General features: G+C 29.4%; 1 protein-coding gene across 8 annotated transcripts in view; it reads left to right on the top strand.

The window, feature by feature from the left end:
• LOC142326990 (uncharacterized) overlaps positions 1 to 26,994 on the top strand; it is a 201,380-nt gene that overhangs the window by 141,689 nt on the left and 32,697 nt on the right. For all 8 annotated transcript variants that reach the window (XM_075369725.1, XM_075369732.1, XM_075369730.1 and 5 more), the window contains 2 exons: positions 23,222 to 23,692; positions 25,827 to 26,008. In XM_075369725.1, coding sequence (XP_075225840.1) covers positions 23,222 to 23,692; positions 25,827 to 26,008 — 653 coding nt within the window. The remainder of the gene's footprint in view (positions 1 to 23,221; positions 23,693 to 25,826; positions 26,009 to 26,994) is intronic.

The following is a 26,994-nucleotide window of genomic DNA, read 5'->3' as shown; positions in this document are numbered from 1 at the left end:
GAGGTCGTACTGATATTTTTAGGACGTTAATTAAGGAGCAGAATTAGTAATTTTTTATGGTTTTTGACTTGAAAAATTGAATAGAGTAGATCCCAGAACCGTACTGCAGTATTTTTTTAAGAAAAACCAATAAATAGGATTAAAAAACCCTGTTTTTGTATGTTTGACGTATAATAATTTTATTAAATGCGTAATTAAAATTAAATAAAACTTGTAAAAATTTAATTCAACAAAATTGTGCAACATAAGTTGAGTAAAACAAAGAAAAGTTAAAAAAAATTCGAATTTATTAAGCAACAGTACATTCCTACATTTGTCAGAAAAGTACTTATTTAATATAAACAAAAACCAAATTCTTTGTTGGTGTTGTGAAAAGTTTTTTAAACAAAATTTACTGTTAAAATCGCTGTTAAATTTTTTGTAACTGGAAATTACACACATTTATAAAATAAAAATTACTTAGATAATTTATTTATTAATGACAGAAATACAATAAATTATTTGAAAAATTTTTATTTTAAAGTTGGCAATAAAATAACAGTTGATCAACAATGCGCAATAGTGCATTAGAGTTTAAATCATTCTTTAAGATACTTTAAGTATATCGAGTAATATGAACTGTGCTGTCGTTAGCGAAGGTTTTCTGTGAATTTTAGTTTGACGTGATCGGTTTGCCATTGAAGTAATAACGTACTTATTTAATGCAGAGGAATACGCTGATGTAGTATTCATCTCGGATGAATGTAATGGTAATGTGTAACATTATCATTACATTTGGCTGCAGTAGAATATGAAATATGTTTCCGAATCGCAGTATTCCAGATCCTAAAGCAATTAGCGCGACTTTTCGTAATCTTCGGGAAACAAGTTCAGTACCTGTACCGAACGATTTGTACAACACGACGCTGTTATGGATGAAATTATTACCGATGAAGTTCAGCCCAGTCCAACGACGTGTACGTCAGTACACGATGACTGTATACGAGGATCGAAGTATCGCATTCGATGGTTTGGAGGACACTTAAAACAAATTTTATCGTTATCATAAACAGCCAGTTTAACATCTACATCCAGGAGACGGTCCGCTTCGATTGAAGATCTACAACTGGTGGAAAACAAATCGACAGCTCTACAAGTATATTTTGTTTACTTGCGAGGCAAATTTCACTCGAGATGGCGTCAACAATTTGGGCAATGAGCATGGTGGGCAGAAGTAAATCCTCATGAAACAGTGAGAGGCAATTTTCAACACCGGTTTAGCGTCAGTGTATGGAGCGGCCTTCCTCACAATCAGCTGTCTGGACCGTACCTAGCTACTTAAATGCTGAGATCTACGTACACTTTCTTCAAGAAGAATTGCCGCAGATGCTTGTAGATGTTCCTTTAGCGCTGAGACGGAAAGTATACTTCCAGCACGATGGCGCGCCTCCCCACTTCTCTTGTGCCGTTTCCACTCGCTTAAATCGTCATTTCCCTGAGAAATGGATCGAGCGTGGAGTCCTGGACACCAAGATCGCTTGATCTAAAACCTTTAGATTTTTGCGTTCAGGGATGAATGAAAAATATTGTATACAAAACAAAAATATATTATTGTGAAGAATTAATTGTCTGTATTATAGGTGCACCTGAGCAACTTAAGAACAACCCTGAAGAACTACAAAGTCACTTTGTAACATATTTCTTGACACGTAGTGTCAAGAAATATGTTAAAAATTGCGGGCTCCTTTCTGAACATTTATTATAAAATGGTACGTATAATGTACTGTTTCTAAATAAAATTCGAAAATTTTCTTTTTTATTCAACTTATCTTACACCATTTTGTTCAGAATTAAATTCCCTTCATGTTTTGTTTAACAGTTTTACGTGTTTATTACTCATTTAACAAAATTTTGTGCATCAAACATAAAAAACAGATTTTTTCACCCCATATTTCTTAAAAAAACTACAGCCGATACGGTTCTGGGACCTATTTTATTCGATTATTCAGGTCAAAAACCATTAAAAATCACTAATTCTGCCCCTTAATTAAAATTTCAATACGACCTCATTTGACCAGGGTAGCTGAAATCCGAGCAAAATCTTTCACTAGCCGAAACTCGCAAACGATGCATTTTAGGTCATATGTTTATGTGAAATTTTTATATTATTTTCAAGAGTAGAATAGGTTGTGAAAGTCCCAGAAGAACTTCGTGATACACTCTGTATATTATTAGTATTTTTCCTACCTGTAGATGATGGTTATGTAAAAATTCTGTTCGTGTAGTTTTTCGTATTTTACTGTATTTAAAAAATTAATACAACTTGTTTAAAAAAAAAATCCATTATTTCAATTTAATGATAGCAAAAGGGAAATTAACGTAGTAAATTTTCTAACTATTGGACTAAACCATTCGTTCTCAAAGTGAGCGATAACGCCCCCTTCTGGGCGCTGCAGGTTTTTTTTTGGGGGGGGGGAGGTATAAGGCACACAGAAAATTGGGGGCGTTCTTTTTTGGTTAGCAACGTTGATAACCAAAAAGAGAAATCGGCTTCACGTTACCGAATGCGGCGACTTACGACTGTTTTAAGTAAATTCGAGCCTGATATTAACAAACTCGTTAAAGCACATCAGATTCATCCTTCACATTAATATAAGTGTAATTTTTCAATTGAAAGCTTTGTTTTAATTATTGTATTGTTATATTGAATATGCTATCACTATCGCATCAATTTATATAGATAGCATTAGTCGCTACCTATATTGTACTGGAAACTTTCTTCTTGTTCTCTCACGATGCTCAAATCTAGAAAGAATTCGAGATGAAATTGAAAAAAATTTCTGCATCCTAAATTTTTGTATTCTCTAAGAGTTTCTGTATTAAAATAAAACTATTTTCAGCTATTTTTATTTTCAAAAAACCTTTAATATCATCGTTGAATGATTTCCTGCTGCTAGTTCCTTATATGCAAATCTTTCTACACATTTTCATTGCTCTGACTAATTCCTTCTACTGTATGCCAATTTCTTAAGAAATAAACAATTATTTTTAGGTTAGACTAGTTTTATTTTGTTTTAAAATTATTTTAAATAACTGTAAAGATCACTTATAATTTTACACTTCGATTACTTAATACATTGTTTATAAAATAGATTTAGATTCATTTTAATTTGATTATAATTTAGGGCCGTAATTAATGTTAATACTTTATATATGTAAGAAAGAATAAAATAGAACATTATGTTCATTAAACAAATTTGTTACAAGAATAATAAGGTTAGGCTACAGGTTTACAGAACTCTGTACATAGCCCACCAGGCTGGTCTAGTGGTTAACTCTTCATCGCAGATCAGCTGATTTCGAAGTCGAAAGTTCTGTGGTTCGAATCTTAGTAAAGGAAGTTACTTTTATACTGATTTGAATACTAGATTGTGGATATCAGTGTTCTGTGATGGTTGGGTTTCGATTAACCACACATCTCAGGAATGGTCGACCTGAGAGTTTACAAGACTACACTTCATTTACATTCATACATATCATCATCATTCATCCTCTGAAGTAATACCTTACGGTGGTTCCAGAGGCTAAACAGAAAAAGATAGAGAACTCTTTACATAATAAAGAAGAAATACATTTGAACATTTCAATATTTGATTTTTTATTTATTTATATTTGGTTTATTTTGATTTCATATTTGAATATACGGCTCAAAAATTATTAGACGTTCGTTTTTTTTTATAGTGATCCTAAGTAATAGTAACAAACATTTAATAAATATTTGTATATAAGTTCTGTAACTAACAAACAGCTTCAAAAACTAAATTCTGATATCAAAACACTTTATCTTGATCATAACACTTGATAATAATTTAAACACTTTAAATTTAAATATTACATGTTTGTTAAAGAAAATGCAAGCGGTAAAAGTGACCTGAAAACTGAAAAAAATTCTTCCAGAATTGAATTTTTAGTAGATGGTTAGAAATCTTGAGTAAAATTAGAAGATTGTAGCCAAAAACTATTTTATGAAGGCATAAAATTACTTTGTTAAGTGGGTACTTGTATTAAACAAATAAAATTTTTGAACAAAACTTATAGCGAATTTGAGTTCGAGTAAACTGGTATGAATAAAGTCCACAGGAGTCCATAATTACTGTTGTGAAAGGTAATTTTGTTAAATTTTATTAGTAGGTGTATAAAATCTTCTTCAAAAATTTTCCCATACATCTACTCTAAATCAAAAGTATCACTGTAAATTTTTATTCGCTGTTAGGATGAGATTGATGTGTGGATAGCTCTATGATGAAACTGCGGTGTGGGAGGTGTAGGCATTGACCTCACTCCCAAAAGAAGACCAGAGCAGAGAAGTAGGGTATGTTTTCATTAGACTAAAATTTATGAATCTGTTTCTTGATTTTAAGTAAATCAACAGGAATTTGTGGTAAAATGAATTGTAGGACAAAGTTATCATTGTTGCAATCAACACTTGTTTTTTTGGTATAAGAGTAGTATTTTTGGTGTTGAAAGACTTAATCAAGTAATGATGTGAGTGCATAGTCTAATTGAAGTTAGATATAGGAAGAATTTTTGTGTGAAACCTTTGGTGTTAGAGGAAGATGCAGGGATCACGCTTTCGCAAATCAGTTAATTTGATAGTTGAAGGATGTAAGTTATGGTAGCTGGTTGTGATTGGAAGAGGCCATACAAAGGTGATAGAAAATTTTGTAAATACACTGACAAAAATATCTGCCGAGACATTTGCATTGGTGGCATCCTGACAGAGGCGAAACTGATGTGTTGTGTTATCAAAGGGTCTAAGATGACCCCCAGTAAAGATCATAAGGGCTAGGAACAGAGGGGGTGGTGTGGTGACCAGGATTGCCAAAAGGTCTTTCACTACAGGGTGTCAGTGTAAATGTTTTATAAGGGTTTTAAATTTTATATTTTAAAATTGAGTCGTCTAAAAAAGAGCAGTATGGGAATTAAAGTGAATAAAGCCCTCTTCTTGGGTCTAAGGGTAGAGAGTAATTTTTTAGCTAGTTTTTATGCACATATGAGACAGGTTTACCTGTCAGTTTACCTTTGCTCAAATAATTTTCATTATTGTTTAAAAAAATATTACAATTTTAACAATTTCAAAAGGGATGGGATTAAATGCAGACGGGAAAGTTTCAAAGCTGCTTTCAAGTTTTTTAAATTTTTATTTAAATTTTGTTTCAGCTATTATTCAATTGAATATAAATTGATAAAAATTTGCTTTTAAATAGATTGAGAGTAGGATAATGTATAATATCTTTTGTGTAAAATAAACTCTTTCACTTATCCCTACTTTTCTTATTGATATTACCTTCAGTAGGTAGTGGTTTTACGTTATACAACAAAAAGGGTTTGGAAATGAATAAATCCATTGTGAGTACATTATGATAAATGTTAGTGTTGTATATTTTTAGCTACAGCCAACTGATCAATATTTTGTATAGAAATTACAATTCTATATTCCATAATACACATTCTGTTTTATATTATTTATTCTTTTCACTCTAAAGCTATAAATATTTTATTATACAAGTTAGACATTACTCTCACTCGCCTACCTCACTTACCTGGCAATATCTTTCTCCTCCATCTGCAACCTTTTGCTTCATTTGTTTCCTAACTGCGCTTGGATCACATAACATCCTTTCCAACATACATTTTTAATCGTAAAGTTACATTTTAGTGAATAAAAAATGATAATTAATACATTTTTGTAAATATAAGTTGATTTCATTTATATATTTACAGACCCAATGAGAAATCTTTAAAGAACATGTTCTTGTGAATCACAAAACTTCATCGCATATCTTTATATTATTATAATTGGTTTTTGTCCCGTTTTATTTGCTTACTTTTCTGTTGTCATAATTGAAAGCATATTTATCATATTAATAATAAAATTTTTATTTAATAATCATTTGTTAACAGCATGAATAAAATCATCTTAATCGTTCTTTCCTAATATATTTTTATCTTTTAATGTAATATTCCTTTATTTATCAGCTAGAATACTCAAATTAGTTACATTTTTATACTAATTTTGGAAAAATACCTTATCCTTGAGAGTAGTTGAACCCAGAATGAGTTGAGAAAGAAATCAACATGTTGGCCCAAAATTATTAATTACTATTAACTTTAAAATGATTAATTATCCCATTAATGAAGATACTATTTCTGTTGAAGCAAAATTTCTGGGTGTTTTATTCTATAAAAAGTTCTCTTGGGATGATCAAATTGATTTCATTTGCCACAAAATCAGAGTGTACCGTTTTGCTCTGAAGTGCCTTAATATAATGCTGAGTAGTGTTCATTAGAAAATATTAATTATGCTTTTGTATATTTACATCTGAAGTAGTAATATCGTCTCTTGGGGCTCTCTCAAAAAATTAGAACAAGTTTTCAAGACTCAAAAATGGGTTTTCAGAAAATTGTTTAGCATCGTTAAATATGAATCGTGTAAACCGATATTTAAAAAATAAAAAATGTTAACTTATTTATTTTTATGAATTTAACTTTTTGCTGAAAATAATTCTTACTTATTCTCAAAAAAATTGCAGTATCCTTTAAATTGCAGTACCTTTACCAAACCAAACAACAGAACTGTTTTGGTTTAACCCATCACAATACTTTGGCTAATAAGAAAAGTCTTTATTATGTTCTGTTGCATTTTTAATAAATTATTACAATTTAACAATTGAAAGATTTTCTGTTATGGAGGTAATACATTTTTTTTCTTTTTTGCTTAATTATGCCATACCTGACTGGGATTTGAATCCAGGACCCTCAGATGAAAGGCCTAAACATTACCACTGTGCCAGGAAGATCGGCATTTTTTATCTTATAATTAATTGTTTGTTACCTCTGTGATGTTGCTATAATAAATGTTTTACTGAGGATTCTTTCAACTCATCCAGACAAAAGCTGGTGCAGTTTCTTTTTTTTTTATCAAGAAGTACCAACTCTATCTAATCCAGATGTATCTGTGTAATGTATTATTATGTATCGATCAGAATTAAAGATTTATATATTAGAACTTAAAAAACAAAAGTAATTGTTTTCATGAGCTGTTATCTTATTTATTTAAGTCTTAATTAAAGTGATTTACACTAGTTATGTAAATCCCACTTAGTTATGTAATAATTTCATTATTACATAATGAAATACTGATGGGATAAAAAATATCTGTAAATAATTCTAAATTATAAAGATTCCGTCAGGGGTTGTAGATGTGCTATTTGGCAGATAACAAAAAAGAATTACTACAGTATTTCTTTTGGAATTTCTTTTGGAATGATTGAAGGAAAATATAAAATAATTTATTTATAACAGCATTAAAAAGTACAAAATTAATGTAAAGAATGTTCATATGAATAAAATTGGTACAGATAAAATAACAATTTTGAAATCAGAAATTGTAGCTGATTTTTTTTTGCTGGCATGTTTAATGAATATGCAGAAAATATAGATTTAGGTAATTAATATGATTAAAAATTTCATAATTAGTGTAATACTGTTTCTATAATAAGAAACTTCTCAATTTAATTTTAAATGAATTAATCTAACTAAGATCTTTCAATAATAATTTTTTTTTAAATATAGGTGAATCTTCTTTTTTTTAAATTTGGTTAACAAATAGTAATTGCATAAGAAGATTATCCTCTCTCATGAGCTGAAATATTATGTGGACTACAAATTAATATTGTTACTTTTGAATAAATGAGTTTTTTAAGAAAAAATAGCAAATTAATAAATATAAATCAATGAAAATATCTGTATTTTTAAATTTACTAAAAATTAAAATAGTTGATTAAAAATTACTAATATCAAATAAAGATCTAACATACCATTTCCGTATCCTGAAAAAATATAAACAAGTAACCAAATAACATAAAACATCATAAAAATTAGGATAAATAGTTCAAAATTAAAAAAACCTATCAAATATCTTAAATGAATTCTTTCCAATTTCCTCCTGTAGCTATATTGTTGCTTCAGTAGCTAAGCCATAAAGAGAAAGTATAAGCCAAAATTTTAGGTATCAGGGTTTTGCAAACATCTATGTTTTAAGATATCCTTAGTTCATATTCAGATATGAAATCAAGTAATGACTTATTATTTTTTTTGTAGAGTCCTGTGATCCTATAATTTCTTATTATTCTTTTTCTGATTATTAATGAACGTATTGTTCATTAAATCTTTAGTCTTGAACAATTCATCAAATAAGTAATATGTCTCCTTATTAGGATCCTAAAAGTTAACTTATCTAAAGTTTTAAGCAATCTATCATATCTTCATTAGTAATAATTTATATTGTACACGAACTCTAAAATATTAAAATATCATGTTTTATAATTTAAATAAATTACAGCCTAACCCAGTGGTTCCCAAACTTTTCCGAATCGCAGCGGCTTTTATTCAATTAAAATTTTTCCATGGCACCCTACCCTAAGTAAAAATATGACTACTTGGAAGTAAGAAATAAAAATAAATAAAACTCGTTTATCTTCATTATTTAACTTTTTTTTACTTTATTAACATTAAATTAATAATTATAAATGTATTGGTTCAATTAATTATGAAGCTTTTACAGTATTTTGCAGCGCCCCTGTGAACAGGTTATGGCTCCCTGGGGCGCCGCAGCGCACAGTTTGGGAATCACTGGTCTAATCTATAAATATACCGTTCACTTCATTATTTACGCAACCGATAATTCTGTACGATTCATTAGCTTAAACAGTTAAAATGTATGGCAACATTTGTACAGTTCATAAAACCAAAAATTAAAATTGAAATAGAAATTTCTTGGAGATGTATATATGTTTTTGTGTTTATTCTATATTTTTATTAATGGACTGAACATAAATTCTTTGAAAATTGATTAAAAAAATTATGTTTATATGTGGAGCATTATTGCTGAAATTAGATTTTGGACAAAATTAAGAAAGTAGGTAGTGCTGTTTATGCCATTTTAATTTTTTTACTTTCTGTGTAGTAGTTGTCGAATAAGTTTTAGTACAATGGAAATACTAAGTTATATAAAAATTCCATAGTTTAAATTGGTCGGATTTAGGATGACTATATTCAACATTATTTCTAAACAATTTTTATCTAATAACTCAAAAACCCATGGAACAAAGTAGTTGAAATTTGGCACAAATATTTTCTCAGTTTTGATCTGATTTTTACCCCTTTGAACAAGGGGGCATCATAATACCCATATTTTTAGTAAATTATAATTTCTTAGCCGCATTCTACACCATTGAACCAAATCAGGTTGATTTATTGAACTAAATAATTACTCCATTTGATAAAGGTTTTAAGCCCCTAAAAATGGGAAGCTGAATGGGACCCTTCCTTAAAATATAAATTTTTTTAATTTTTAACTTTCAAGATTGAAAGTATACTTACTTACTTTACTTTAAACGATTCCTGCAGGTTGATCCAAATCTCAATCTCCATTTTTCCTGGTCATCTAGTCACCCTCCACAATTCCTCTCTCTTCCATTGTCCACTGCACCCCTTCTCTCTCCACGTCTTTCTGGGTCTACCTCTCATCCTTTTTGCTGCAGAACAGTAAACAATAATCTAACATCCTTTTTACCCAGCTCTCCTCACTCATCCGTCCATACATATCCATATCAAACTAATAGTTTTTCTTTGATTCTTTTAATTGTGGAAGTTGCCCTTTTTATCCTATTTCTAATTACCTCATTCCTTACTTGGTCCAGTTTTGAAGTCACAATAGGTTCAACTACCCCATTATACAACACATTGTTATCCTCTGACTGTTCTCTTACAGTTCTGACTGTTATCATTGATGACCAGCTCCGACTGTTATCCTTTACGACCAGAGTAAGCTATTCAATTTCCAAATCGCTGCTCTTCCCTGAACAATCCTAACTCTGATCACAACCTCCATCATCAAAAATAAGTGTTCCCAGGTACTTAATCTTGTCACAGTTTTGTATTCCCTCCACCTCCACAACTAAATTCTCTCCTCTTTTACCTTCCACAATGTACCCCATTTCCCATAAATTAATTTTCATGCCCCATTTAAGGCATTTCTCTATTAATTTATTTAATATATATGAGATATCATTAGCCAACACCACCTGATTTTCTTCAAAGAACAAGGTATACAAGCAATTGTTTCTGTGTATATTCCCATCCCTCTACATTTTGTTTCCATATCTTTAACGCTTTTTGCACATATATTTTACGCAGTATGGGTGACAAAGAACAACCTTGCTTCAAACCCTTGGTTACCTTAAAACTTCTTGAAATATAATTCCCTATTTTCACTAACATTCATAATTTTTATACTGTTCTGACATATACATTATTTAAGTTTGTTTCCAAGAACTTAAAATAATCTATACAGCAGGATATTACCATAGGCCTTCTCTAAATCAATAAGAAGTATGTATACTGCCAAGTTTCTCTCTCTTCTTTTCTCAATCATCTTTCTCAAAGTAAAGATATTATCCAGACATGAATGCCCTGGTCTAAAACCGTTCTCCTCCTCCAGATCAACAATATTGCTTACAATTCTTTCTTTTAATATTCAGTCATATAACCTTGCCAAAGAATTAGTGACACTAATACTTCTATAATTACTATAGACCTTCTTGTTTCCTTTCTTGTATACTGAACTAATATAACCAATATTTCATTCTTTTGGTAAGTCATCCTCTTCCATTAAACATTTTACAAATCCATTCTAATAATTCAGTAGTTCCATATTTCACCAAATCAGTAGCAATATGCCTCCCAGCCTAGGCACCTTGGTTTGTTTGGTTTTTTCACTAGTTCATCCTTATTAATCTCACCTATATTCGGAATTACTTTTTCAAAATTATCTAGGTTATCCGTTATATACTCTTTCTCTCTTCTTTTAATAAAGCCTTATAGTACTGCTCCCATTCCTTCAAACTGATTACACTTGCTGATTTCTTACATTTTTCTGATCTATCTTTCCTGAAATCTTTAATAAGCTTCCAAGCCCCTGCTTCCTTTCATCTACCTGTGCACCTTTCCTCATATCTCTTCTCCCATACCTCCGCTTTACCCCTTAAAACCACTTACTTAATCTTTCTTTTTATCCTTAAATAAGCGTATTTGTCTTTAATGTCCCTTGTCTGAATCCATTTCAAGTGCAACTCCTTAAGCTTCACCTTGGTCACTTCACCACATACATAAAAAAAATTGTTAGGAGATTTAAACAAACTCCATGCATTTTGTAATTAACGACTAATTAAAAAAAATAAGGTTGTACATATGTAATACACTATAATTCACACACACAAAGCACTACTCACAATGATGTGTTTACTGGTTGACTACTATCTCATGACTGGCATCTTTCTGATGAATATGTGCTACATATTTGTGTTAGTTCATTTTGTTCCATCATATTTACAATGCTCTAGGAACTTTTACTTGACACTGGACAAATGGACGAAAAACCATTTTAAAATATTTTTTTAAATTAACAAAAAAAACTGCGGGTGATGGAGTAATTCCGAATACATATTTGAAAACAGGATAAAGAACTGCATTAAGTGCACCTATCAGTACCTGTGAGACAAAAATTATGTTGACCAGTGTTATTAATGCACAGTCATATATGTTAAGTTCCACTAGTATTATGAATTTATTATTTATAAAATTATTAATTTTTATTTATTTTATTTAATACAAAATAAAATGCTTAATTTCATCACACTAAATATGGTTTGATATTTTTATTTGTAAAATCTAAATAATAATAATATTTACAATTTTTATTTAAAAATAAATAAATCTTACTTATTTTATGTATTATTTCCATTTAAAATTTTTTTATTCAACATAGGGACAGCACGGGAAAAGTTTTTCAATCCTTTGCTGGATTATTTTTTGTTATAATAATCATTGAGGAAAAAAAATAACAGTTGTATGAGTAGAGAAATATTTTGTATAAAGTCAAACTCGGAGACCTCTTTAGTTTTAACCTAGACTTTGTATAGTTCCAGCTGGGTTATGAGATTTTAATAGAATTATCGTGTAAATTATAATTAATATTACTCCTACTATTGTGGGTGATTCTTTGTGAAAAAAAAAAATAACAATAAGCAGTGGCAAATAATTCCAACAAAATTTATTTAAATGGAAAAAATTAACTGGAATTGTGATTCTTTTCACTTCTAATATTTTTTTATTTATTTATTTATTTTTTTTATTTAAAAATTTAAAAAGAAAGTCATGCACTGACTACATGAGATGTTTTACTTAGAATAAATTCTTTTAATAAAAGTAAGTTGTATACTTCAGTGCTTATATAAAATGATAATGAGTTCGTTTTTCTTCTTTTAATAATAAAAATTCAATATTCCAGTTTATGTCTTATTGAAAAGTGTAAGAGCTTTAGCTATAAGTGATGAAATAGAAGTGTTGGTATTTATGGAATTTTCATTAAACTTTGTATTACCACACTGAATGGAATTGAACATTCACTAACTTATATGATAGATGCCTGATATTGATGTAATTTAGTCATACAATTCAATATATTATTACTTTGTAATACTGTGTTTGGAATTCTGATTATCTAATAGTAATGAATTTTATAGAAATTATAAATGTAATATTTCATCTATTTTATTTTTAAATATGTTTCTGTTTATAAATATTTTATTATATCTATTTGATATGGTCAGTCCATGTATGTATGAAATTATGATAGAAGCAATTGAAAATAAAGTATGAAACTGTATTTATATGTCATAAACAATGTTATTGCTAATCGGTTCTATTTACCTTTGCTTATTTGATCTAATCTTGGAAGTTTAATAATAAGATGATGAATACTTTAATTCTTGTCATTATTATTGTTTGGAAATTAATTTTTTTTCATCCTGGTTAACAAATATTCACATCTATCTATTTATATCATTGTTACTTTATTTTCAGTTATGTTAGGGAAACTGATACGTGTTAGGATTATATTATTAACTTAATATGTGCTTAAAAAGTATGCAAGCTTATTATTTATTGTAGTAACCTGTTGTAGGATGGGAGGTGAACCGTCATAGAATGTGACCTTGACTCATATTGGTTGCATATGATTCATTGTTTTGTGCCTTTGTAGCCAATTGCTGCTACTTAGCACCCAGGAAAGTAAAATTTGTGACTAATGCTTGTCTTGTTATTCAAAATTATTGAATGAGTTGAACAGCGAATCTGCTTTAAATTTTGTCAGAAACTTAGTAACATGAAAGTAGAGACAATAGGAAGATTCAAACAGCATTTGATGACCAAGTTATGAATTTTCCGCAAATTAAAGAGTGGTATCATCATTCCCAAGATGCCCAAACCTCTGTGAAAGTGATGAACACTCTGACTCGCCTTCCACCAACAAAAATTTTGAAAAAATTCAAGCAAGTTTGACAGATGGTGATGAATGATCATTAAATAATAACACTGGGGAACAAAAAAGAATTTTTTTCCCCTCAGGAAGAAAAATATGTGATAGTATTTTTTCTCTTGAATTCAAATATGATATTGGTTTTTCCCCATCACGCAAATTTTCCGAGAGAGAAGTATTTATAATTTCAAACATTTTAATACTTTCTACATTCTTAACTAGACAATATTCAAACATTTGACTCGCCTAGAAAGTAAGAAATGGCAATTTTCTAATATATTTCGCCTGTGGAGCATCCCTCTTAACAGTAATCGGCAAGCATACTAGGATTCCATTTGCCTTGATACCTCTTTTCCACAGCTGAAATCTTCTGATGAAAGTATTGCCTCTGCTCATTGCTTACTGTGCCAAGATTTTCTGGGACGAAATCTAGGCACAAGTACAGGAAATGTACTTTTAAGGACATATTACAACCAAAATTTTTATAAGATGTTATAAAATCGTTGACAATATTATGGTAATTTTCTGCCTTTTGACTTCCCAAAAAACTCTGAGTAACATTTTTGAATGCTTTCTTCAGTGGATTCAATAGTTCCTCAAACTTTTCATCATGCATTAGTAGTCATATTTGTGGACCCACAAATATTCCTTCTTTAATTCCTGCATCACTAATTTTAGGAAACTTCTGTTTTAAGTACATGAAACCAGAATTATTGTCCATGGCCTTGACAGAATTCTTCATTAATCCTAGTTTGATATGTAATGGAGGTAGATACACATTTTTAGGATTACACAATGGGTCCTGTTTCATATTTTTCTGTTAAGGAATGAGTGATTCGCGTTTAGGCCATTCTGATGAAATGGTTTTTTCTGTCCCTACTATCCCATTAACACAAAAAAAAACAGTAATTTGTGTAACCAAGCTTTAGGACTAAGTATAAGTGCAATTACCATTAAGTACAATATAAGCCTTAAGAATAAATGCAAATATAAGAATAAGTCCAAAATGCTAAACCATTCTCTTCAGCAAAATAGTCTTTTAATTCTGAATGATGATTACGATAAGTACATATCTTTGTATTCATATGAAGAATATTCCATCCTATTATCCAGGAAGCAAGCATTTCAGACTGTTTTTTGGATTACTTTAAATCTCATATGAGATCGTTAAGATTTTCTTGAGTCGGTAAATAAAGCTCAGATGAACTGCTTTGTTCGAAGGTTGTATCACTAGAATCTGTTTCTTTTTCTTCCTTACCATCAGGCTCTGAGTTCTCTTCATCTAATATCACATGTTCTGAAGGCTTTGGTATGGATCATTCTTTGCAGTGTGGAACTGGTCTCATTGCAGATTGCAAGTTAGGCCACTGTATGTTTTGATTTTTGACATAATCCCTTTAATGTTTGTTAAGCAGAAATAACAGTCAGAAGCGTGATATTTGTGTTTCCTTCAAGTCATAGGGATAGCAAATGGCATGTGGCTTGTGCCATTTTTTCATGCAGTAAAAAGCCTAGAACACGATAAACAACATATATGTGGGATTCAGACCCTTGTTTGGTCCCCGACTTTACACTCAAAATAAAGTTCAAAACAGTATTTTACTAATAGAGTAAGGTTTCACTTTGGGACTTGAGTGTCACTTCCCCACATACATAACAAAAATTGTTAGGATGATTTAAACAACCCTATGTATTTTGTAACTAACAACTAATTAAAAGAAATTAGGTTGTAAATATGTAATACACAATAATTCAGACACGCAAAGCATTCACAATGTGTTTTCTGGTTCACTACTATCTCATGACTGGCATCATTCTGATGAATATGTGCTACACTAGATCATGTTTGTACACGTCTATACACGTCTGAATCTGGGTAGCACTGCACAATCTGCAGTGCTACCCTTTGAGTTAGCTCATTTGGTTCCATCATATTTACAATGCTCTAGGAGCTTTTACTTGACACTGGACAAATGGATGAAAAAAATTTAAAAATATTTTTAAAAATTAATATTACAAAAAAACCATGGGTGATAAAGTGATTCTGAATACATATTTAAGCATAGGATAGAAAACTGCGTTAAGTACCCCTATTGGTACCTTTGAGACAAAAATCCTGTTGACCAGTATAATTAGAGAACTTGAAGATGTTCATCAAGTAATTAGATGAACTTGAAAATGGAAGAGTTCTGGTTGCAGTGCATAGCAGCAAAATTTCCCCTAAACATCTTACTCATTGTATAAGACATGCTATAATGTGACATGCTACAATTATCCCATTGGAAAAGTTTAAGTTTTCCATGGCAAAAGAAAGCCAGGTAATCATGAAGCAATGGGAAGACCACGCTAACATTTCTTTTTTGATTACCTAATCATGGTTCACCAAGAGTATGCTCCTTAAGGACAAACCATCAATAAAGACAGTTACATAACTTTCATCATCAGCTAAGAAATTTTGTTCAATCCAAGGACGTTTTCCCAAGCTTTGGGAAAACGACAGTTCAAAAATTCATCACGTCAATGCTCCAGCCCTTGCTCACAACTTATTTAGAGATTCTTGGCAAAACATATTTTTTTGTTCTTTCCTAAGCTTAAACTTCTGCTTAAAGGAAGGAAATTTGAAGACAGAGAAGAGATCAAAAGAAATGTGAGAGGACTTAAAACGCTCACTAAATTGTTTTTGAAAAATGCTTCTAACAATAGAAATATTATTGGGAAAAATTTTATAACATCAGAAGGGGCCTACTTTGAAGGGACAAGTCACTGAATTAAATAGATTAGATATTTTACTAGTAATGATTAATGAATTTATTAAATAAATACTCAAAAAATTACGGTGTTAATTAGTTAAGGTTAGCGAGCGTAGGTTAAGTTTGGTTAAATTATATTTATAAAATAAATAAATATAAATAACCATTTATTAAAGTTAATAAAGAGATTGTTCATTTTCCACCGAAATCCAATTGACTACTTTGTTTTTAAATAAAGCTGTAGCTTTATTTATGTTTATGTCTTTATATATGTTAATACGTAAGTACCAACAATGGATATAAATTTTGTGTATTCAATTTTAGCATTTCTTCTTATTCTGAGATCCCCCTTCGGTTCAAAACTGCAGCAATAAAACCAAGATGCAATTTTTTAAGTAAGATTGTGTTTGTAGACATTTATTTTTTCATAAAATGTCAAGGACAGGTAAACCTGTAATCAGAAAATTTGATACGGTAACTCATGTACCAATAATGCTAATAAATTTTCATGATAATCAGATTAGATAGTAAAGTAGTTTCTCTTTAACCCATGACTTCTATATAACATATAAGCTAGGTACATCTTGCTGAATATTTCACGGGGGAATGTTTGAAGATTGAAGAACAAAATAAACTTTTTTTTACACAAGGAACAAAATCTTGGATCTACTAGAAGTTTTCACACTGAATTCAAGTATGTAAATAGATTTTATCCAACACCTACCATTTTTTTGTCATACGTAGGTAAATTTTGAACGAAATGCTTGAATTTTACATGCATGTAGGGCACTATTCAACTTATCTGAAATGAGGAATTTGTTTTCTTTTGTTTGTATCTGGAATACACTCTTTAGTATCCAACAATAATCTGCTAGCATTCTTGCTATGACAGGTGTACTGGTGGATACATTCCCCATTCTCGTCATTGATGGCACCAAGATTGTCAAAAAAGAAATCCATTTTTTGGATTTCTTTTGGGATAGAAATCCAAGAAATGGATTTCTTTTTGGACAATCCTGATAATAATGATTTGTCCTTGCTGTCCCGTTTGCACAAAAAGCTTCTAAATTTAGTCCAGCCAATTTACAAACCCATTAATAATGCAATAACTTTTTAATTATGATTTATTATCTAGCAATACTTGTACTGAACTTTTTCTAACTGGATTTTCATTTTATCACGTATACTTTTCATGTTAGTTCCGCACACTAATGGCATAGAAGAAAACTTGTTGCCATTGTGCCAAAGGACAGCTTTTAAAGTAGTTTTTAATGAATCGGTAAAGTCCATCCATGACAGCAGCAATATTGTTACAGTACTCTAAACCACTTTCTTCAGAATATAGATCTTGAAACTCTTCCTGACAGTTACAAAAGAAACACAATATAATGTCAGTATGGAGAAGATTCCAGACTTTCAGCTAGATCTCAAAATCTCAGCTTATTTTTTCAAGTTCAAATCCTAAACAAAGTCATATAATTCACCATGAATTTATTTAAAATGTAGCAGATGATGTGTATGAGAAGAGTACACCTATTCTTCTTCAGAAGTAGGATCATCTTGCTTCTAATGTCAAACTTCAGTGGCTGTCTCTTATTCCAATTCAACTTCTAAATTTAGATGTGTTGTGTTGGAGGATGCAATACAGATCAGTCCTTATCATAAACCACCGGTCTGATAGGAGACTGTAAATTTGGGTACTACAGTGTGTGTTTGGATTTACTATTTATTCCTTTTATCTTTGTAATTCAGAAATTACAGTCTGGCAAATGGTGTTGTGGTTCATGCCACACCATTAATATGGCAAAACTCATGTGCCACTTACGCCTAGCCTAGTCTCTCAGATGTTTCACACAGGTCAAATAGTAGATGTGAGTGCCCCAGTTCTTATCTTGATCTCAAACTTTATTGCCAAAATATCATAACATTTTATAACTTGTTGAATCAGACTTAATTGTTCTTTAAATGTCAAATCCTCACACATATAACAGAAGTCTAGATCATCTATGCATTTCCATGGCATATTTATTCACAACCCAATATTTGTAAATCATAAAACAGAATGAAATTATCAGTATCTAAAAATACAGTGAAGTTTAAACAATACTGATGTGTTAATTGCATGATGTAGTAGACTGCTCAGAAGACTGTGATAACATGTCATAGTCTGCAGTAAATGAATTATACATACATATATGGCTGATGCCTTCATAAAGTTATGTTTGTGCTTCACCCTCTGTTATAAATTATCAATTATTCTTTTATGAATGTAAATTTTCCTGAAAAAAGTAGAATTCTGCAAAAGCAATATTTCAAAATGTTATCACACATGTTAATATTATTGATATTTATTATTATTAATTTTGCCATTGTTATTATCCTGATTATTATTATTATTATTTTCATTGTTATTATTAATATGTATTTTATTTATGTTCTTAAACTAATAAATTGTAATTAACATAAATATTTTCATTTGTCAATCTTTCAATATCCTAATTGAGCCCAAATGCAACACTGTTTATTGTTATTAATGTATTTCTATTTTCTAGAGATAATATTTTGACTATATATAACAAATGTTTTTGTGTATCTTATAAGGAAGGTGTCTCCACCACCATTTCTCAAGCGATGCCTAAGGGAGAAATGCTTTATTAATGGTCTTTCATGTATGATATAGATGTACGAGTATATAGAATTCAGCCAATTGGTACATGGTTACATTATGAGAAATGTTTCAATGTAAAAAAAACTCTGTGAATTTAATTTTATGCATTTGATATAAGTGTTTGGTACAAGAATATCAGGTTATAAAAAAGTTAAAAAGTCTCTCTGAAATAAAACAATAATAATTATAATTCTTTGACAAAAATAAATATTTATTTATCTTTAATCTTTACCTGCTGCTATATTTAGTTTTCCCTATTTTATTAACAGTTTCAAAGTTACTCTGTATGGTCAGAATTACTAAAACTAAGATTGAAATATATGCAAAACAAAATTAAATTTATCATCATATGGTTATGTGCCATGAGGCAGGTCCCTTCCAGCATATCTGTCTCAGTTCCTTCTATTCCCTTCCAAACTTTAGAATTTCTGATAGCTTCTTTTTCTTTTACATTGATCATAATTTTTATTTTTTGTCTCTCTCTTGTTATGAACATTGAAATTTCCTTATCAAATTCAATAAACTTTTCTCCCAATATATTCTTTGATGTGCCCAATCTATGCGTTCCCTTTAACTGATCTTCCCATCCTTTTTCTATTACAAAATTCCAATCATCCATATTTATTGTTTAATAAATTTTTATCTTTCTCTTCTACAATCTTCTCTATTTGTTCAAATATCACTTCCTTTGCAATATCCTCTCATTGATCTTGTTGACATATTAAAAAGCAATTCCTATGGGTTTGTTGCTTTCGTGATACCAATTAAACCCATTAATAAGAAAGAGATTTTTATACACATTTTGCTACTTTATTTAAAATGATTCTTATGCCATTTCTTCCTTTTTTATTTCCTGAATAATACATTGTAACATCACTGTTCATACCATCATTCCTCCCCACTTCACTTCACTTAACCCAATTATATCCATTCTGTTTATTTTTATTTTTAAATTTCCTCCTTACAGAAATAAGGATATTTAAAAAAAATTTTGAATAGGTTGTTTGTGTATAAGGACATTCCAACAACCTACTCACATCTTTGTTCACACATTTCATGTTTATTGTAAATCACATCTCTAGTTGATTCCTCGCTGGAATCTGATTTCCATTTCTTATTTATTTCCCTAGAAATCCAAATGGAAAGCAATTCTGTACCTCTGTAACATTTAACAGAAGAAAACTGTGCCATATGCTAAAACTTAGAGAACATTGAGCTGTGATATTCTGTTGCATTCCACCTATTGATCGGTTGTCTATAACATAAGGAAGAGACACTGATCACAGCCACTCTTAATATACTGAATAGACACGATCAGAAGCCACTCCTAACATGGGGAACAGACATTTTTATGAAATATTTACTCTACCCCCTGATTTCTGATTTGTCTGGTTTGAAAGGCCCTACCAAAGCAGCTTTTTTAAGCTACTACCATAGCACCCAGGATACAAGCCCAATTACCACCAACAAGATCCTTTACATCATAGGTGGGGGAGTACATTAAAAAATTCAATTTTATAATAACAGGTATAGAGGAATTTGTGTTTTTTCACTAAGTTTGAAACATTTCAGGAATACTATTTTAATAAGAAAGCTACTAAAATGAAATTTATCTTTATATTAACTGCTGAAAGTTAATCTCTCTCGTTTGTGAAATGATGTAACTCTTCTATCCTTGCAGTTGAACATATTACAAATAATATTTTATATATGGAAAGAGTTTAAGTGGAGATGTCTGTTTTCAATTGCCTTATATACAATTTGTACAATGCTTGAGAACAATACTGTTCTCAGTTCATATATACCAGCTATTTTTGTTGCTACCCAAAGGTATGACTTAACTCAGGTGATCATGGCTAAAGTCCCTTTGAAATAAAATTGTCAAAGATACTTTGCAATAGTACTATAGAAATTCAAACATCATCTTCTTGAAAATATCCATTCAGCATTTTGCTCATTTCAAGTTTTCTATTGAATGGATACAGAACCCTGAATAATAATTTTGTTTGCTATGATGTTTTCAAAATATGCAGAGTTTACAAATTGTTGACTTGAAATTCCTGTTTAAACACCATCTTTCTCAGAATATGTTAGTAATTTTTAAATGGTGTGTGAATTTTCTGTAGTCCAGAATCAAAAGTTTTGTAACTATATACCAAGGTAGTTTCGTTTTGTTAATTAGATGTTTAGACCATTCACCAATATTCCACTTTTTTTTAAATGTCCTGTTACTTGATATTCTTGAAAAATTAACCCCTGTTAGTAAAATAAAATAAATTCTTTCTTTCATTCTTGGTTGTTGTTCCTCCACTGACTTCTTTATCTTGTGCAAATTTTTTTTTCAATGATTTCACAGAACTTAGCAACAATATATTAGACATTTTGAAAAGTTGATTCTATCACTTTGTCAGTTTCTTTTTGGTGCACCTACGATGAAGCCTATATACAAAAATAATCACAGTTTTATGTAGGAGTTTCCATTTCAGACACTCTCAAGACCCAATTAGACTTTCTTCAAGAAGAGAGTCTTCTTGAAGAAAATGTGTATATTATCTGTTTTAAAAACATGCTTCACTAAAAATATATAATCTTCAGTGGTTATATATATATATATATATATATATATATTTACAATAACATATTGTAATACTCTTCACTCATGTGCACATACACATGCACGCGCACATAGAAATAGACAGAGATAATAAACCTTTAACTATTAACTAACCAATGTAAACTGTAAAAGACAAAATTTAGACATTAGAAATGAATGACATCCACATACATATAATTTTCTTTACATACAGAGGCCAATGAACATGACAGATAGACTGATCTGGAGAGTATAAAGGGAGTTTTGAACACTCAGTATGTGACCACTGAAATTTCACTTGGACCAATGTGCCCTAGCAAACCAGCAAAACAAAAAATATTACATCGTAAACCAGCAAAATTGCAGAAATTAAAATAATTTAATGATCTAATTGTATGTTGTATGCTGTATCTCTTCATAACTTGATAGTTTCACATCTCAGTGGAGTAGATTCGAGCAACATCTTGAAAAATAAAATTTTCTGAAATAAGGATGCCATCAGTTGATGTCAAGTTCATTTAATTGATTCCAAAGATTTACAAGTTTAAAAAATAACTTTGATGCAATTCCTCCTTGGATGGGTGAAAATACATGTTAAGATTTATTAAAAATCAGTTGTAAAAGATTAGCTAGATGTAGACAAGACAAGAAATAAAACTAAATTAATTGTTAAACTATACCTTTAATATAGAATTAGCCTCATATCACTGTACATTTAATAATAATAATTACCACAGGTCTTGCAAATATATGGATTTTGAAATTTTGACTTCTTTTCCCAGAATGATTTTCTGCCTGTGCAACTGTCCTATCCATATTTTTGATTTAATAACTTGACTCATCTGTACACTATTGAAATTATATGTGATGACAGTAGAATATTTGTCTTGAAGATATTTTACTAGAAGATTTGGTTTAGTATAAAACTCCAGGATTCAGCCATAAAAAGTATGTTTGAAAAATCATGTTTTAGATAAAATCTCTTTATAATAAACATATTTGCAGTTATTGTTCGCATAAAAAGTAAAATTCAAGAAAGATCTGAGGTCTGTTTAGCAGAACTAAATTTCTTTAAATGTTTTTTCTAGTATTGAACACACTTGATTGACATCTCTAGCCCAGTGAAAGAAGTGAATAAAAAGAAAATCATAATCTTATTCTTTCAATACTGATATAAAGTTATTAAATTTTATTTAGTGCTTATTTATGATTTAATGATAAAATAATTTTTATTTGTTTATTTCATAAATGGTCAAAATATTTTACTAAATCTAAAGCTGCCAAAATAATTTACTGTTTTTAAACAAGTTGCAAATAATTTGGCAGTTAGTCTTATCTGGATTCAGAACAGCTATTTATGAAACAGTGTAGTTAATGTAAATATACGAGAGATCTGCAGTTATTATATGATTGAGACAATCCTCTTTCCCTCTATCCTCCTCTTTCTCCTTGATTCCTTCATCCTTGAATATGTAAACAGGCAATTGGGTAGGCCACCATACTGATTATGTATTACTGTTATAGATACTATTCATGCAATGAATTCTGGTGCACAATTCTTGAGAGAGCTTGGCAGGATGGAACATCCCAGACAGGCACAAAGGCAGTTCCTTTGTGCCTGTCTGGGATGTTCAGTCAAAGTAATGTTTGAAGTATCTATTGGCTAAATTCAGGCCTCCAGTTTCTGCAATAATAAAATAAAAAAATGAACTTAATGACCTATATTATTAGAATGTTAAGCTTTTTTTTTTTTAATTTTAAAGTCTATTTATTCTTTTTCTTTCTTTCAGGTTATCAAGACATGTAACATAAATGTAAATATAATGGTTGGGGAAAATAAAAAGGAGTGTAAAATAAATGGTAAGGATATTTGTAGAAGTGAATTAAATGATATCAAAGAAGAATCAGAAAATTCATCTCCTGAACAAGAAAATGGAATACTAAATAAAAAACGTAATATTAAAGATGGTGTTAGTTTTTCCAATAGTTGTAGTAAATCTTCAGCGCACGATGACGATGATAACGATTCAAAAAACATTACTGAAAACAAAAAAGAAGAAATTTTAAAAAAACAAAAAGAAAATAGATATTTAAAAGGTATATTAAAAACAAAACGTAGTAAACCAGTAAAACAAAATATAATAAAGACTGAAGAAACTCTTCCAAATCCTGCTCCTAGATATTTTGGAATAAGGAGTTATATTAATAGTTTCTATTATCCACCTGACAGTGAGGTTCTTAATAGCGGAGAATATATTCAGGTAATTATTTTTATATATTTTATTTTATTAACAGCTTTTATATTTGATTACAAATAACTTATCAAAATCCGTTTAGGTATTGGCATGAAATTTGAAGCTTACTAGTTATCCAATGGAACCTGTCCCAGCTGATATTCTACTGTTCTTTTAATATAATATATGATTCCAGCATTTTTTTGTGGTACAATGTATTTGCAAATTGACTATTGTACAATAATTGTTTTCAGTAGTAGTAGTTTTATGTATATTATAATTTTACAAGTAAAGTAGTATTAATAACCAAATAAATTAATTAGAATTGAATTACAAAATTTCAAAATTAAATGTACCTGATACTTAAATTTGAGTTACTCATACTTATTTCTTTATCTGCTTATGTATGTTGTGAAATTGATTTACGCTTCTTATCGCTTCACCCATGTTGGAATCATCTAACCCTGTGACAGATTTTTCATGATTCATGTTCTGTATGGTGTAAAGAAAGAAAAGCTTCTGATGGGTTTTGCTGTAATCTCTTTAATAAATATTTTTTTATGTTTCCTTACTCTAAACTTGCAGTCAGTTTACTTACACTTAGCTGCTCTTCTTTCTCCACGCTTTTGAACTGAAATAATTTGCCGATAGTTTTTCTCCAATTTTCCAAATCTATCTACTTGTTTTATCATGAAGTTATACAAATTATTGTTTACCTCTCAAGTCTGATGATTTAATTTTTTGTTTCAGTGTGGATTTAAGTTCATTCATTTTGTATAAAATTAAAATAAAGTTAATAGAAAAAGATAAACTCTTACTCTAACTTATTCTATACACAGATATGCTACCACAAATCTAGAAAACAGACACCACCAACACAGTTGAAACACTGTACATAAATGTAAATGGAAAATATGCATAAATAACTGAAACTATTATTTTGTAGATGTCAACTTATATTTAGTTTAAGGTAATTGTTATTTATGTTAGAAGTCATACATTTTGATTAGTTTGTTAACTATTTCACTTTATTGGAAACATTCACAGCTAATGTGTCAACACTTGTCTGTATGCTGGTTTATTTCACAATAGGTTTAATTTAGATTTGAAGTAATTGCTATTTTTAAATACTGGGCAATAAGTTTTCATAAAAACACCTCTTAATTTTATTAATATGCATTACTTTCAAAGAAATTAACATGACAAGGGTAATTTAATAGTTTAATACACAATTGTAAAGGTAATAATACTCTTTTTTAGTACTGTAATTAGTATTATTATCTAATATATATATATATTTGTAGCAAAAATTTCAATGAAGGACTGAAAAATAAAATGGATTCTATTTTGTGAAAAGAAAAGGAGGAAATATCTTTAGTATGGTTGATATACAATGTTACAGGTATCAGGTAGAAAGAAAGAGAGAGATATTGGGCAGCAAGTGACAAATCACATAGCGACACCTACACAGTTTGTCCAAAATATTTTAGTAAAGTTAAAAAATGTTTGAATGTTTCCCTTTTTTCAGTTATTACCATAGTTCCCTTATAAATAAAACAAAAATTGCTATAATTGTTTGAATTCAAATACAAGCATACTTATAAGTACATTATATTGTGCTATTTGTGAACTGTTTAACAGAGGGAAATTTTTTATTTAAAAAAATAAACTGCAAGTGATGGTATTAATACAAACTATATATAAATGAGGTTTTATTTTAAAAAAAAAAATGTATAAACAGCTGTTATTAATAAATTATTTTATAGATTTATGATCATAAAAAAATAATTCCAGCTCTTATAATATTATTATTTAAAGTAAATACAAAAAAAATGGAGATCCTTTTTGTCAAGGATCTGAATTCCCATATCAAAATAATTTTTAAGATTTTCCTGTCACTAGTTGAATCACACATAAAAAAATATTATATAAACCAAATGAGAAAAATTATATGTATAGTATGATTTCTTATAGTTCCAATTTCACTTATAATAAACCTTGTATGCTGCATTATTCACTGATTTACTTTCTTTAATATGGGAATTGGATAGTTTAATAATTTTTTTTTGTGTGTGGTTTGTGTGTGTGTGTGTTTTAATAATGCTTATTCAACCGTATTGTTGACTTTATTTAATGTAAAAATTATATTTTTATTCAACAGGATGATTTTGAATTTGTTGTTGAACCTGGTAAAAGACGCTGGCGAAATTGTTGGTTTAAAGTTGGGCTGTGGGGAGGCATTAATCTTCTTCTTTTAGGGATCATTGCTCTTCTAGTAGGACATTTAACACCGCCTCGAGAGACAGTGGTTGCTCGTGTGGATAATCTTGAAATTCTTGATAGGTAAGTTTGTTACTCACTGTACACTGAAGTAATTTAAAACAAAGTTTTACTAAGTTAGTGCAGTTTAACTTCATAAAATTGCTATGTAAAACAAGTATATTTGAATTTATGTGATAATTTTGATATTGTCTTTTAGTTTTTTGATTAAAATTTGATAGTGGATTATTTATTTATTTTACTTATCTTTGTTTGTATGTCTTACTAATTTTATTGATTAGTTTTTTGTTATTGTTTTTTAAATTCTTTGATAATTAAAGAAAATAAACTAATGGTGAGGAAAGAATGGAAAAAGATTAAATGTAATTCTATCTATGCTAATGTTTTTACGGTTTTGTATTATTTTCATTTCTAAAATAAGCCTTTATAAGGCTTTTATAATACGATTTTAAAATACCTTTTTAAGGTTATATTAATTTCCTGGCTATATCGTATTTATTTTAATTACTTACCAGTGTCTGTCATTTTCTACTGATTTTGTAGAATAAATTTTATGTTTTTGCAACTTAATTACTCTTTTTATTTAAAGATCTGCCCGATTAACTGGATAGTTGGTATTTTTTATATCATAGATTTATTCATTTAACTTTCTGCTCTAATTAGTAGAAAAATTTTCCATGTTTATTGCCTGTTTCATATCAAAGTAATATTTTAGTTAATATTTTATCAAAGTAATTAAAAATTACTATTAAATCCAAATTCAGATTTAATCAAATTAAAAAATCAAAAAACAAAAATTAATGTAACCCATAATAACCTTCTTATAACTGCATCTTGACCTAACATAAATCTTTAAAAAGAAAAAGAAAATAAATTTTCATTACACTCAACGACAGAGATATACAAGAAAAAAAAGGTACAAAAAATCGTGGAATATCATTTAAATTACAGGTTCCTCTAAAAAGATTTAAAAACCGCCAGATCTATTAAATTTCAATTATAAAAAATATACTACCTTAGAAAAAAATTACTAATTAAGAATAACAGGG

The sequence above is a fragment of the Lycorma delicatula genome, chromosome 6 (genome assembly GCF_047948215.1).
Source record: "Lycorma delicatula isolate Av1 chromosome 6, ASM4794821v1, whole genome shotgun sequence".
Taxonomy (NCBI): domain Eukaryota; kingdom Metazoa; phylum Arthropoda; class Insecta; order Hemiptera; family Fulgoridae; genus Lycorma; species Lycorma delicatula.
This window is presented reverse-complemented; position numbering and strand designations above follow the sequence as displayed.